The sequence below is a fragment of the Clupea harengus genome, chromosome 12 (genome assembly GCF_900700415.2).
Source record: "Clupea harengus chromosome 12, Ch_v2.0.2, whole genome shotgun sequence".
Classification (NCBI taxonomy): Eukaryota; Metazoa; Chordata; class Actinopteri; order Clupeiformes; family Clupeidae; genus Clupea; species Clupea harengus.
In genome coordinates this window covers 1532073-1547351 of record NC_045163.1, presented here as the reverse complement: position 1 = coordinate 1547351, position 15279 = coordinate 1532073, and the positions used below count along the sequence as shown (strand labels likewise).

At 41.9% G+C, this 15279-nt stretch overlaps 1 protein-coding gene across 4 annotated transcripts in view; it reads right to left on the bottom strand.

Annotated features, from left to right (window-relative positions):
* Positions 1-11801: 11801 nt before the first annotated feature.
* Positions 11802-15279, bottom strand: part of slc4a4b (solute carrier family 4 member 4b) — a 38836-nt gene continuing 35358 nt past the window's right edge. For 2 of the 4 annotated variants that reach the window (XM_031577128.2, XM_031577127.2), the window contains 6 exons: positions 15197-15265; positions 14904-15077; positions 14649-14810; positions 14325-14421; positions 13890-13960; positions 11802-13658 (listed from right to left, as the gene is read on the bottom strand). In XM_031577128.2, the coding sequence (XP_031432988.1) occupies positions 13926-13960; positions 14325-14421; positions 14649-14810; positions 14904-15077; positions 15197-15265 (537 nt within the window). In that variant the 3' untranslated portion in view covers positions 11802-13658; positions 13890-13925. The remainder of the gene's footprint in view (positions 13659-13889; positions 13961-14324; positions 14422-14648; positions 14811-14903; positions 15078-15196; positions 15266-15279) is intronic. The other 2 variants (XM_012840299.3, XM_031577126.2) reach the window with 1 other exon arrangement.

Genomic DNA, 15279 nt, shown 5'->3' with positions numbered 1-15279 from the left:
ACTGAAATAATATATACCTTTTTGAAGCATTTCTGACTCTTTGACTGTTTTAGTTAATTCTATCTGCTATTCCAAGATTAGTTTTTGTAGTAGAGAACCATGTGACACATAGGCTATCACCCTCATTTCATAGCACCCTCGCTAAAACGCCGAGCTCCCCCATAGCACCTGCAGAAAAAAATGTCTGGCGCTGCCACTGGAACTGCTTAAGTCTTTTACGAATGCACCCTTGGGTTCTCACAGCTCACAACAACTCCAATACCCAAAACCTATTGTCCCAAAATAAACAAGTCATCTGACACTATTTCTGTTTGATGTATTGATGTCTTCATTCACACAGAGAAAAAAATGAGTGACGGGCTGAAACAAACTAAACTAACATTTGGAAAGATGTCATGAGTGGAGCCACAGGCAAATAAAGAAGGTGAGCAAAGGGATGTTGTACATGCCTACTGCCAAGATATGAACCTACATTAGGGGATGCTACATTGACTATTCTTACAACGGTGGATCTTTTTCCTAAACATGACATTTTAACAAATAATAGCTCATGGATAAGTTATTTAGACTTTTGTTGTCATTTAAAAAATCAACAAGGCAGACAGTATAGAGAAATAAATGTTAGTTAAGCTTGATTTATACTTATTGGAAAGTGTCGCTCAGCATATGGTCGCTGACAAAAAAGAGTCGCTCATGCAGCTGCATTTATGCTTCAGTGAACAGTCGCCTCCGCTCAACGGTCACGTGACACTCGACGTACTGACGTAAGCGGACGACGGCAACGGTAGCTATCCATACTTCTGCCATTACATTTTGTTGCAGATTCATCAGGGAAAATCATTTGGGAATCTTTATAATAGGGCAGGGAGGCATTAAACAGGTGGGGATATTTCCTCACTGGCTCTGCTAATCTTTCCTCTATCCCTTCCATTTAAAAAACAGCGGTTGAGCTCCCGCTAATAACCAAAACAAGGATTTGTAGTTGGAGTCAGCGACAGTAGGATTTAAGGTAGGTAGCAGACACTTCCAGGCACAGGTTAAAAGTGTCGACCAAGTCGTAATTTCTGTCGCCGACGGTTTCACAAGTGTCGCCAGACTAAGTATAAATTGAGCTTTACTGGTCATGTAACTCCAGTCTACTTCCGAATCCCTTGCTGCACTGCAGCCCAGTGAATAATTGGCATATCCTGCCCCATCCAGAGCGGGGGGGGGATTACAGTGGCTTGCCTGGGTCTCTCATTGGCAGTAGGGTAGACTCAGGCAGCTTCACCTTGGACAGCTTCAGGACAGCTGGGAAGTTGTTCCTCAATTCTGGCATTTCCCACTAAGATGGTGCAGACTCAGGGGTCTCTGACTTCAGTGCATGGCTTTTCATCAAAATGGGCCGCCCTCTCACTCCTGACTAGGAGAGGGAGAGTAGCACACGGCCCACATCTCTCACTCCTGACTAGGAGAGGGAGAGTAGCACACGACCCACATTCTGGCTCATGGGTGTGCCTAGCCCCCAAGCAGATGAAGCATTGCCTGTGCAGGTCCTCCAGAATCCATCCATGGCAAGTGCCACATCTTCTTGCCAGGAACACTGGGGTGGTGGGCATGGAACGCCCGGAACGCCCGGCTTCATCACTCTATCTCCATAATGGCTTCTTCAAAAGCTGAAGATTATGAGGGAACTGATTGTGGGGGGAGTGGCCTTAAGTATGGGTATCCCCACTCTGAAGGGGGCAGGATATGCAAACTCAGCAACGGGATAGCACCTGCCCTATATAAGGACAGCTCACCCCACAATTAGCTCCCACATACCCCTTTTCCCCCAACAGGAAACTGGTTCTGTTCTGGTTCGTGCATCACATCAGATCAGAGCAATTCAACCAAAAAAAGTTGGTTTGCAGCTGGAACCAAAATAAAGTTGGTAATCAATGTGATCCAGCATCTCACGAAATGTGCTATATAAATAAAGTCTTACTTACAACTTAATTCCGTTCTGCCACCCCTCCCTTTTCTATCTCTACCTGGCCAGCACCAAGCAGAGTATTTCCTTGCCCCTGTCGCCTTTGTGCTTGCTCCAGGGGGGTTCAGGCCCTGGGCTCTGTAAAGTGCCTTGAAACTATTTTATTGTTTTGGCACTATATAAATAAAATGGAATTGAATTGAATTGAATAACAGGCGGCTGCAGGGAGAACATGCACCCATTCACATCGGGGGCACAGCTGTGGAGAGTCAAAAGTTTCAGATTTCTTGGTATCAACATCAGCGAGGATCTGAGCTGGACACACCATATTGGTGTGGTTACAAGGACAGCGAAACAGAGGCTCTTTTTTCTGCGGCGACTGCAGAAATTTGGCATGGACTGCACTATACTGACCAATTTTTACCGCTGCACCATTGAGAGCATACTGACTGGTGGCATTACATCATGGTTTGGCAACAGCACTGCCCAGGACAGGACGACACTACAAAGAGTGGTCAAATCTGCACAGCGTATTACAAGGACTGGATTACCATCCATTCAGGACCTTTACAGCCAGCGCTGCAGGAGAAAGGCCAAGCGGATCATTTCTGACCCTAGTCATCCCTGCCACAGTCTTTTCTCCCTCCTGCCTTCTGGAAAGCGATACAAGAGCATAAGGTCCCGTACCAGCAGATACAGGGATAGTTTTTACCCACATGCCATCAGGATCCTTGAAATATCTTTTGCACTACAATTTTTTTCTCTTTTTTCTACCCTTTTTCTCCATTCTCCAGTATTTCATTTATTTATTCTCTAAGTTGAACGGACATTGAGCACAAAGAATTTCATTACTGATAAATGCTGTTTATGACTATATGATAATAAACTTGAACTTGAACTTGAACTTGAACTTGAACTTGAACTTGAATTGAATTGAGTACAATGGTTCACTGACTGTTCAAACTGGTGCGAGCTAGTTCGCTAGGTGGCACCAAAGTTGGTCTAAAAGGGCTACTTATTCAGAACCCTGCTGGGCCAGGTGATATAAAGGTTAGAGGGCTCACATGCCTTTGTAGAACTGGAGTTACATGCCTAGTACCCACCCTCTAAAGTGGACTGGAGTTACACGCCCAGTACCCACCCTCTAAAGTGGACTGGAGTTACACGCCCAGTACCCACCCTCTAAAGTGGACTGGAGTTACACGCCCAGTACCCACCCTCTAAAGTGGACTGGAGTTACACGCCCAGTACCCACCCTCTAAAGTGCCAAAAAGGGCAGAGCCTGAGGAGTCAACCCCAGCTGCCCCTTGTGCACAGGCCAGCCACCGATCAGCTAGACATGTGAACCCCGACCAGTCAGTAAGCATTAGCAGACCACGAAGCGCAGGGAAGTGAATGACATGAAATGAACACAGGGAGGCGTGCGCACACAGGGTCTAATCTGGCTCCTTGACCAGCAACAAAAAAAATCTACCACCTGATGGAGGACGCAGCTCTAGCACCCTGAATAGTCTGTGACTGCCACAGACAGACTGTGATTCTCTAGCCTGTTCTGTTCAGTTGCAAGGCTTTGAGACGCAGTCCTTTCATGCGTGGTGAGAATACTGTGCCCCCAGTCTGAGACAGGGCTCTGTCGTGGAGAGGCACGGGCCACAGGGGCAGGTCCAATAGCACTACCATCTCCCGAAACCACACAGCGTTGTGGTAAAACTGGTGCTTATGAGAATCACAAACATGAAGGAACACAGGGAGGCGTGTGCACCTTACTTGCATGACCCACGCTCAGTGCTCCAACGCAGACATGTAGTCCCACGGTCAGTGCTCCAACGCAGACATGTAGTCCCACGGTCAGTGGTCCAACGCAGACATGTAGTCCCACGGTCAGTGCTCCAACGCAGACATGTAGTCCCACGAGGTGTGTGTGTTATAGATAACAGCAGGCTCGGTGCCCTGCATCTGGGACAAGGGCAGTGACAATAAGCCCTGGCACTGCCAACATGCCCAGTGATATGATGTTCAGAGCTGACACCCTCCTAGTCTGTTGTATGCGACGAATCAGTGTGCGGATAGCCTCTCTCTGCGGCGTGTTCAGGCAGGCTGTCATGAGAGGACAGCTCAGCTGAATGCTCAGATACATTGTAGTCAAGCATGGGAGAGGGGCACTCTTCTCCCAGTTGACTGCAAACCCCAAATGTAAAACATGGTTCAGCACCTAGGCTGGGTGAGACATGGCCAGTAGTGAGGATGGGGCTAAAACAATCCAGTCGTCAAGGTAACAGAGGGTTCTGATTCCCTGGTGATTAAGTGGTTCTAGCATGGCATCCACGCGCCTGGAAATAGTGCATGGCACTAATACATGTCCAAAAGGCATCTTAGAATAGTGGTAAGCAGAGCCCTTGACAGTGGGTTAAGTTTTGTGATACTCTTGTCATGGAGGAGACGGGGAACTGAACCCAGGTCTCCAGAGAGAGAAGCTTGAGTTGAATCTGCTGTGCCACAGAGCCCTATCCACCCTGCACTGGGACTGGAGTGAAGGGTGCTGGGGACGTTCGGACCGTCTCTGAGCTATTAGAAACAGTCTCTGTGTGACCCAGTGCTGTGGTAGTGCTCGAGTCAGCATGCGTCTCACAGAGGGTGAAACGAGGCTGCATACTTCTCTTGCAGTCAAACTTTTTGAGGTAGGTTATTTACCTCAAAGGACACCAGCCTGGACTGGTCTTTTTTTCACATGCATTTTTTTCTATTCTTCAACTGAATAAAAGCATTCAAAGTCAAAGTCAAAGTCAAAGTAGCTTTATTGTCAATTTCCTGCATATCAGACATACAAGGAATCGATTAAAACGTTTCCCTCTCTCCCACGGTGAAACATATAAAGTGCACAGGCACAACAACAGATAAGACAAGACATTTAGATACATATAGATAAAACATACAGATACACGTACAGCAGCAGCAGCATATGTTTTTCTTTAAAGTGAGGTTATGGTAGTGCAAAAAAGGCAATTTAGTAATGGCAGTAAAAGACATCCTGTAAGATGTATTTGTTACATTCCCAGTGCAGGTATAACAGTAAGTGGTTATGATTTTTGGATAGAAAAACACATTTGTATGTTGTTGCATATTTTTTCGGATCATGATACATGCATTTACAAATGATTTTGAGACATTTTTCTCTCCATAATCATCCAGCCAGCTGGTGATGGTGGCCAGCAGGTACAGAACCGTGCAGTAGAGCTGTGGGTTCAAGTCTGGTGTGGAACTGTGCTTTTCTTAACATAAATAATCTCAGTTTTGTTCCTATAGCATTTCCTTGAATATCCTTAGTCAGTGAGTGCTTTCTGTCAATGGTTGTTGTTGTTGTTATGTTGTTATTGCAGACGTCACACAGTTTCTGTGCACTGCTGCACTCTTAAAGTCACACCACTATGCTCTTCAATCATGATAGAGTCAACTCTGCCAGCACTCAATAACGCACAGCATGTTTTGCTTTCTTCCGGTGTTTGGGATCAGTTTGGAGGTCAGCTCCATCTGTGGGCTCATGAAAACAAAGGTTTTGATGGATGTAAAATACGAAGTGTAAAAATACCACAGAGAGTGCCATTTGGATGGAACTTCCAAAGGTAAAAATGTCATGCATTCTCAAGAGATTTAATCATTCTGCGCTTTTATAACAAACCATTAGAGATTTGTTGATGTGGTATTTGAAGGGTGGAATTCAGTTGCAGAAAATGTTACTGGTAATGTCATATCCTAATATTGTAATAACAAGTGACCTTATGGGAAAATCCATTCATATTTGTCCAGTTCCCCATCCAGTAGATGGCTATGATTTCAGCACATGAGTGCTGTATGCTGCAAGTTGATGTTGAGTTGAACAGATGGCACTTTATTGCCTTACAACAGCAATGTAGTATACACAGTGCTGAACCTTGTATTAAAGAAAAAAGTAAAAAAGTAAAACAAAATAGTGCTCTTTAGAATAACAAATAAAATTGAAAAAAATTGAGAAAATCTCTTTTGAGTTGCAACTCTCAATGACTGCTCCTTAAATATAGGAGTTTGAGGTCCAAAGAGTTCTGTGTCTGTGTGTGTGTGACTAAAAACCTCCCTAAAATGCATGTACACAGCCTTGGAGTTAGTTGGGAACTCAAAATGACGTTGAGTTCTGGAGCCTTTTGGCACACCCATCCTCCACATATGTATATACAAATATACACACACCTATGTAAATAACTCAGTTCCGCTATAATAGCCAACAATCAGCAGGAACCAGCATACATACTGCACATGTTCATGCACAGAAGGTTTCCATCATATTATGACACCTGAGGCAATGTCAAATGCAAGGTCATAAAGGCGCATCTATTCATAATTGTTATAATAATACAGAGGTGGTTTTGACTATAAGACATCACATTCCCTCAACCTGTCCATTTAGTGTATCTGGCGAGGATCCTGATCTTGTAATGCATTCTGATTGGAGTGAAATAACCTCAATGTCCATAGGATCATGCAGACACGCTGCCAACTCACACCGTCTCACATGGGAACATCTCTATTGTTGTGAGTCATTATTTGAACCATCAAAATGCAACATCTGCAGAATTTTAATTCCATGTCAATTGTAAGATATTCAAATTACATTTTTATTTTAAGAAACACGTGTGACATAATAAGATATTTCAATTCTGGAATGGCATATTCCCTTGTTTTGTTCAAACCTTAATTGCTATACCAAGAAAGAAACCATTATACTGTTATTGAGTTCTGATGGTAGGTACCACATTTCATAAAATAAATGCTATCAGTACATGGACTTGAAAACTCAGATATCATCCATTGAATTTATGCATACTCGCCAGAAATAAAAACCGAAGTGTAGTAGGTAATTATTCTATTTTTAGTCTCATTAGTGATCTCTTGTGACTGTGCTTGCTGTGACTCTGATGAATGTTTCCCTAAATAACTCAAGGAGCCCCAAGCTGCCATGGAGTGATGGACTGTTTGCACAGATGTTTGACAAACCATGGGCTTGGCTTGGGAGCCTCTCTGACAGTGAGATGTGTCTTCATATTTTTGTAATGCACTTCCTGCTATGTATTCTGAGCTGTTTCATCTGTTACTGTGAATACAATGTATTTGTTCAGTTTCTAGTTTAGAGAAACGAGCATGCCACTGAAAGAGAGAAATTGTATTCTACTCTTAGGCAAGACACAAAAGATCCATATATAGAGGGCTGCTCTATCAGCTTTATCTAACTAAGTTATCTAACTTAAAAATAACTTCTTGATTTTTGAAGTTACAGCACTCTCACTAAATAAAACTGATGACAAACTAATTATGTGAATGGTCATGCTCATTCTCTATCTTCAACTGAAAATGGAAAACTGCATCGAGATTTCTTCATTGGCTATGTGATCCATGTGCTTTTTTATGTAATTAAATATGCGCATATATATACACGCATCCGATTATCTTAGGTAGTGGTGGCCTCATTAATCCCATCTGATAACTGAACCCACTCTGCCTCATTAATCCCATCTGATAACTGAACCCACTCGGCCTCATTCATCCCAGCTGATAACTGAACACACTCGACCCAATTTGAAAGATTGCTCTCAGTCTACCCTAACCTTCCCCAATAGAACTGACAACATTATTGCCGGCCCTGTTTTTGAACTAGGAGTTAGTGATCATTGCCCTATTGCATGTATGAGAAGAACACACACAGGTACGAAGAGAAACCTATGATATTTTAGTGACCAAGCCTTTTTAACTGTCAAAGTCAGTTTTATTGGCACAAACGACACACACACACACACAAACGACACACACACACACACGCACACGCACACACACACACGCCGAGGTCACAGTGAATTTTTCCCATCCTGGACTGTCCTTCCTCCAGGACCCCGGGCAGCTTTTATGGCCCCCGGGGACCAAGTCAAGTGATCCGTCCATCTTGGTCAGGGACGGACAGGAGAGTGTTCTGTTCTTCTGCATCTTTTTCTGTTGGGGTTCTTAGTGGAGGAAACCCCTTGTGAACATGGGGAGAACATGCAAACTCCACACAGAAAGGCCCGGGGAGAACCTGCCCCCAGTACCAACAGCGCCCCATGCAGGAATCGAACCCAGGACCTTCTTGCTGTGAGGCGGCAGTGCAAGCACCTGAGCTTGAGCCACCATGCCACAACTGACATTTTCCAGAGCGACATACACTATAGGTCCATGGGATCCATCCCACTAGTCAGCATTTTGACAACATGTAAATAAAAACACTTAATCTGTGTGAAAAGCCCAAACTAATTCTTACTTAGACCTATTACTAGCTCTTTCTTAAACCCTGCACATTATTGAAAAGTGGTAATCTTAAACCAAAACAAAATCACCAATTCCCTACCTACACATATTAACTATGATTTCTGAACAGACCCTTTGCTGAAGCTGGGCATCTATCTGAAAAGGCATCCAAAGGGACCCTTCTTAACTATGATACTTGTGTGTGCACGTCAAACCATGTTGAGGAGTTTAAAGGGACCCTTCTTAATTATGATACTTGTGTACGCACGTCAAACCATGGTGCTCAGTTTACTTCTCAACCCCTTTCTCTCAACCATGCATTTGGAGTGAATTATAGTGTCAAATATGTGTGTTTATGTGTGTGAGTTGGATGCACAGTACAGCCACCGTGATTGTCATTGTAACTAGTCAAATATCCATTTGACATTGATCTCATGGACAATGTCACAGACAGTGGTGAGTGGCCTCAGCACAGTGGAATAAGATGGAATATGACACATACAGAGGTTCATAATTTAATGTTACCATCTCAATGATATATTATGCACTGACTTGCAGAACACCGACAAGTCCACCTATGGTTTGGTTGGACTGAGGACAAGCCGCCTGGGACCTTATCTCAGAATAACAGTGGGAGTGTCTCGTTGCAATTACAGTTTAGTCCGAACAAGAATAATTAAAACATGAGAACTCTTCCTTTTGTTTACTTAACCCTGAAGTTAAGTAAGTTAAGTAACCCTGAAAATACCAAGACTGGCACCCTATAAAACATAGGGTGAAGTATGATAAAGCACATTTAGGTGAATTGCTTTCCAGTTGATGCTCATTGTGTTGTTACTGACACTGAATCGTAAAGAAACAGAGCTAGAAAATCATAATTATGAAAGTACATAAAATAATTCTGTGTGTAGGTATATCTAAGTTATGTTTGTAAAATCTACCCATTTGATGGTTATACATTGCTTCTACATTATGCTAGTAGGCTTCTGAATTAATATTGTGTTCACTAGATGCAGCATGTGACTGGGACTGCTTCTGTCAGGCCCTTAGGATAAGATAAGATAAGATAAGATAAGATAAACTTGTATTAATCCCGTGAGGGAAATCCAGTTGTCATAGCAGCAAGGTAGTAGGAATAGGAATCAAGTATCTATATACATAACATCAAAAATAAATTAATACAAATTTGAATAAGAATAAAATAAATAGATTAAATAAATAGACAACATAGCACAACTCCGCTGGCGTACATTACATAAAACCTATGTTCGGTTGTGTTGGTTGTGGAGTCTGATGGCTACTGGCACAAAGGACTGGCCAAGGCGCTTTGTGGTATGCCAAGGAGGGATCAGTCTGTGGCTGATTTTTTGAGTGATTATTTAGGGACAGACTGGGAGCCTCCTCCATCATTGTTGGGAAGTGGCAAGAGGCCATTGAGCTGGGCTCAGTACAATGCAGATAGCAGAAGACTGTCTGTATCAAACTGGTGAAAACAGACATGACACGCCACTGATGAGTGGGGATGGAGCTGTCTTTACAGTGGACAAAATGTCCAAAAGATTTGTATAAACAGGTTCACTAAAATGGTGAACTGAGAGCTGGTCCAGAGCAAAAGTAGTTTGCTTTGTTTACCATTGCCATTGGTCAATTATGAACATTTATAATGAAAGAAATTATATATTAATAATATTTATTTAGCGTTAATTTATCTTGGACTAGTGAGATGCCTGTTCCTATGACAACTTGAAATATCTATCTCACACCCACACACATCCCTTCTGAAAATGGGTATTCCCTTCAAATTAACAAATCAATTCAAATTCCCTGTTGAACTATTAACTTTGACCCTTCTGGGTCTTTGTTTCAGTGCATTGCTTCATCGAAGTGCTGCCAGAAATTGTACAGTCCTCGGTTACCACAGCAATCCAAACAACACTTGTTTTCAGGCCATCAGTCGAGTCAGCTTACATCACTCATCATCTTAGTATTTTGTAGTGCAAGCGCACACTGAGAGGAGATATTAAATATGCCATTTCACACCAGGGAAAGCCTGACACCTACTGTGAGATTAATTAAGGAGAGTGCAGGAGATGTCTGTGGATATGAATGAAACAACAGACAGCATTTCAAGCTGTCAGGAAAGATGATAGTAGCTTGATCAAATAATACATCAATATATTGTACTCTTTAAAAAAATGTTACATGCCAACGGTTGATGACGGGGTATCTCCTCCCATCACGGTAAATATCTTTATATCTATATCTAAATATAAAATTACGTAAAGAGTAAAAACACATGGATCAAATGGAGCAAATTATGAAAAAAGAACCCCATATGGCCAGTAGGGGGCGAAAACAAATCATGTTTCTTTTCTGTACAACAGAAGAGATTGACTGCGGTTACAAAGAAGGCACTCTCCCCAAAATCTGCACGTGTTTGTGGTTTGTTTGTCTGAGGTAGTTATTGTATCCTATGCATTATTACAGTAATTATTGTATATTAACTAACCTAAAACACTACTGTTATTTCCTTTGTTAAGTATCAACTATCGTCAAACAGGTAATAATATATACTTTAATACTAACTGTTAATGCAGATCTAGTTAATGGTCTTAACGAAACTGTACACAAAATTTAAGTTTAAATGTCAATCCTTCAAGGATTTCTACATTTCTACAGCGCATATAAGCAAGCTAATCCACTACACATAGGCTTCCAGTTATCCTTCAACCTCCTCGTTCTCACTTGCTGTTGTTCCTATCAATTTCAGCAAGATTATTCTTGTTCTTTATAAGTAGACATCCATGCTCTTCATTTCAGGTCATAGCACATGGGAAAATCTCACAGATCAAAGCAACGACTAAAATTGAACGATTCATTTTGTCAACTTGGCATCGACCGCTTTGTCTGGTACTCGTTAATGATGTATTTTAGGCCTGTTATGGGTCAAAAAGACCCTTCGCGTGACGTGATCCGTTTAGTGTTGCGGTGGAAAATTAGACAACCATCATTGGCTTTATCATCCTCAACAGCCCGGAGAGATTACAGTGGGAAATTTGGACATACCTGCTCATTATCGTGCCCTACCGGACAGTTAATCCCAGGAAAACACACAAGAGCAAAACAAAAGTGGCGTAATGAGGGCAAACAAGTTCGCCTACTTGCTTAGAAGCCAACTGATGAGTCCCCTGTGCTCTTCCTTCAACAGCTTTAAAGACTCATGTATATCCTAAATAATTATATAGCTCTGAAAACCATTTGGGTGTGAGGTACACCAACAGTAGACAGGCCTAGTCTCAACAGCACTTCATAGCACTCTACAAAACCCTTCTACATCATAGAGAATAATTCATGTTCTCAAACTTCTATGAAGCGTAGTTTAGACTTTATTTTGGGCCATCGATGGTTTCAGAGACCATTTGTGTTGTTCAGTTGTCTGGTGGTTTTCCGAGTCAAAGGATATAGAAATATAGATCAACTTATTCAAATATTCAGTTGTGTGAAGGCCTATGCTAGTCATTCAGTAACACAAAATATGAACCCAATCTTTCATTTCATCAGTCACTTTATTTCTCACATACATCTCAAGGTAATATATGAATGGCAATAAAAACCCTTTGATCAGAGATGTATATTCCTTCAAAGATGCTACAAAACTGATTGAGACATCACATCTTGATTATTGTGTTCATCTGGTTTGATTACGTTTTGTGCACAATGCTGTTGTGAATTACTGCACTTGATTCTTGAACTCAGCAATGGGCTTTTTGATTCATTCATTTTAATTAGAATACAGTCATTGTCATGAAGTGGTGATAAGGTAAAAATACAGTAGGCAGACAGAGATAAATTGCACAAAAATACAGCTACTAACAGATGAAAAATGGAAGGGTAGATTTCAGTGAAAAAAATATTGCAGAATAATGTTGAGCAAAGTTCCGGAACATGAATCAAAAGTCAATTCTAATCTTGTGAATATTCACACCTCATAAATGCCAAACAAATATATTCATTTGGATGACAGGCCTAGTTTAGTTGAGTGGACTAGGGATGTGCCCTAAAAGGCACGCTGGATCCTGTATGGTTGACATCAACTTGTACAAATGTGGATCACAATGAACAAGTAGATTTGAGTGACTTTCTGATTGTGACTAAAACAACCTGCCCGAGGACCAACATGGTAGTTAATGTATGCTGATCAGTGATCGCCACCCTTGGCTGGGGAGTGCATCCCATAACCTACACCACATCAATACTTGCAGCAAATAACATATCGACAACCTCCACTGTGCTTCACAACCTTGCAGTCAATAACCAATGAGTTATGCAAGTAAAAAAGACAATACTGTATCTAAATCACTTCTTAAAAAATAGTATATTAAAAATATTCCCCACAGACAATAATAAAATGATTGTCATTAAAAACTCCAAAGTCGGTAGACAAAAAAAAAAAAATCAGGTCTTGATGTCTCAACAATATATGATACCTCAGGGTCACAGAGTTTTCTCTCTACAAATAATCTCTTAAATAGTTTATTGCATCCGTGGTGACTTAGAGAGAATCTTAAAAAACAGGAAACATCCAGTACTGAGCCCATGTTTTAAAAACAATCAAGAAAAACCCAGATCATATCAACTGAAGATGCATACATGGTTGCTTAAATACATGTTTGTCTTCAGACTTTGAATGGCTGGCACCTAAAAGTCAAGATTATTAGAGGTAGTGCTACAAAACACAGGAAAGGTTCCAATACAATTTATACAAACAGTAGAACTGTTTCTCACACACCATTTTGGCTCCACAAAAGGAATAGTTTGCATAGTAAAGAATGAAATAAATATGATAAAGTTTGAGTAAAGTCAGCTGAATTAACCTCACATTCACATCTTAGTTTTTGGTTCTTTATGACCAATACTGACCTCAACGCAGATTTGATCTCCTTCACATAACTCTGATTAGTTGGTTTGGTCAAGCGATCAAAAATTATTTTCAAAAACTAAAAGTCATACAGTACTATGTGTACATTAGCATTTGTAATGTTACACAAATACCTTGCTACAGTGATTTTTCAAGAGCTACACACATTGATACCTTCCCATTTGTTCTGCATAGTATAAAGGTGAAGTACTGCTTTCAGAAATAAAGCTTCAAATGATTACATCTTCCCTCTATTACAAGTGCTATAGAGCATTCCACTAACTCATTCAGTACTAACAAGACTATGTAAGAGCATTGCTTTAAAGAGTGCTTCAGAAGGGTTGTGTAAGATAAGTCTGGAAGGACAGCCTGTGGGTTCAGAGAGACGTTTCAGAGGATGGAGCTTTCCAGAAATAGCACTCCTCTTCTGGCTCCAGGTCTATCCTAATCTGAGGCACAGATTTCTTGAAGGGGTTTCCAAGCTGACTGGAGCAGACAGACAAGAAGCGTCACAACCAAACTATTATGTTTACTCCCTCAGTGTCACGCACAATCTTTCATACGCAGTAGTCTTGGCAACCATACATTGCCACTACACATCTTCATTATCTGATTAATACACAGCTGATGGGGAACAGGGACTTCATTTCTCCGTCAAGAACTTCCTGATCCCAAGCACATCTTTAACCCTTTCATCACTTCATAATAAACACTTACCTGAACGTGGGCTTGGGCTGGAAAAAGTGCATTCCATCAATAGGGAGAGAGGAGAGAGGCGGATTTATTTCCTGTGGGAAACAGACACCATGTAAATAAACGGATTAAATAATAATAATAAAAAAGGTTAACGAGTTTAATGACTGCTTCACAAAAGAGGCCTAAAAACCTAATCAGAAGGCACAGAGTGTTAGTGAAACTGGGCATAGAGAGGGTAAAAGCAGCACATCTCTGTAGGCTGATGACCTGGGCAGGAGTTAGAGTGGTAGTTAGTTTCAGAGCCAGCAGAACAGGAGCAAGAGAGAGTGGAGGGAAACAGAGGTGGATTATCAGATATATGTGAATCATGGAAGGATCTCCTGCAGTCATCTCAGGAGCAGCAGGGGCTGAGAGGTGGGTCGGTGGGATTTGAGAACCCTGATAGCGGTTACTCACTGTCTGAGGCCTCGTCACCCAACATGGCCTCCTGCTCCATCAAATCCATGGAGATTTTAATACTCGGGATGTTGGTGTCATGGTGATGGAAGTCAGACTGTGGATGTAGGAAATGCTCTTTGTGATGATCTGGTCTGCAGTGCCAACTAAGTCTTAACCTTTGACCTCTCTAAACCTATAGCAAAGATCAACTCTGCCTGCTTGCCTGTTACATAGGTACAACTACAATAGAAAAAAACAATCAAAATGCACTGTGTGGCAGACTGACCATTACATTGAAACGATATTAAAAGCATTTGATGAATCAGCGAAAATCAAACTTACATCATTCATCTGGCTGTCAATGCTTCCCTTCTTTTTCTTCTTTTTCTTCTCGTCCTCCTTCTTCTTCTTGTCTTTTTCAGGCATGACATCATCTAGGTAGCTGAGGTCATGCTGGGAGATGAGATAGTCCATGGCCTTCCTCACTGCCACCAGAGCCAAGATCTAGAGGTGGGGGAAACCAGGAGACCATGTAAGAGCGGTCAGCCTCCAACTGTGTCGGGGTCAGTCTGTCCTTCATGTGTCCCTTCTCCTTACCATGACGGGGAATACAATGGCCGCCACGGTAGACTTGAGCACCCACAGCAGGGCCAGGCAGAGCACTTGAATGAAGGTGAACAGGTGGACGCGCCTCAGGGGGACGTGGCGCAGGTAGATTAGGTCCGGTTGGTGCTTTGCTGGCATGAGAAGCAGCTGCAGACGGTCCATAAACTAGAAACACAGAAGAGAGGACATGTACGAAACATACATTAGAACAAGAGCTCTGTATGTGTGTGTGTGTGTGTGTTTGTGTACTTAAAGTCAAACACCAAATACCATAAAGTCCCTACCTGAACACCATTAAGCGATGCAACTCCCATGTAGAGAAAAACACCATAGAGCACAGGCATCGGGATGAACTGATGAGAGATAA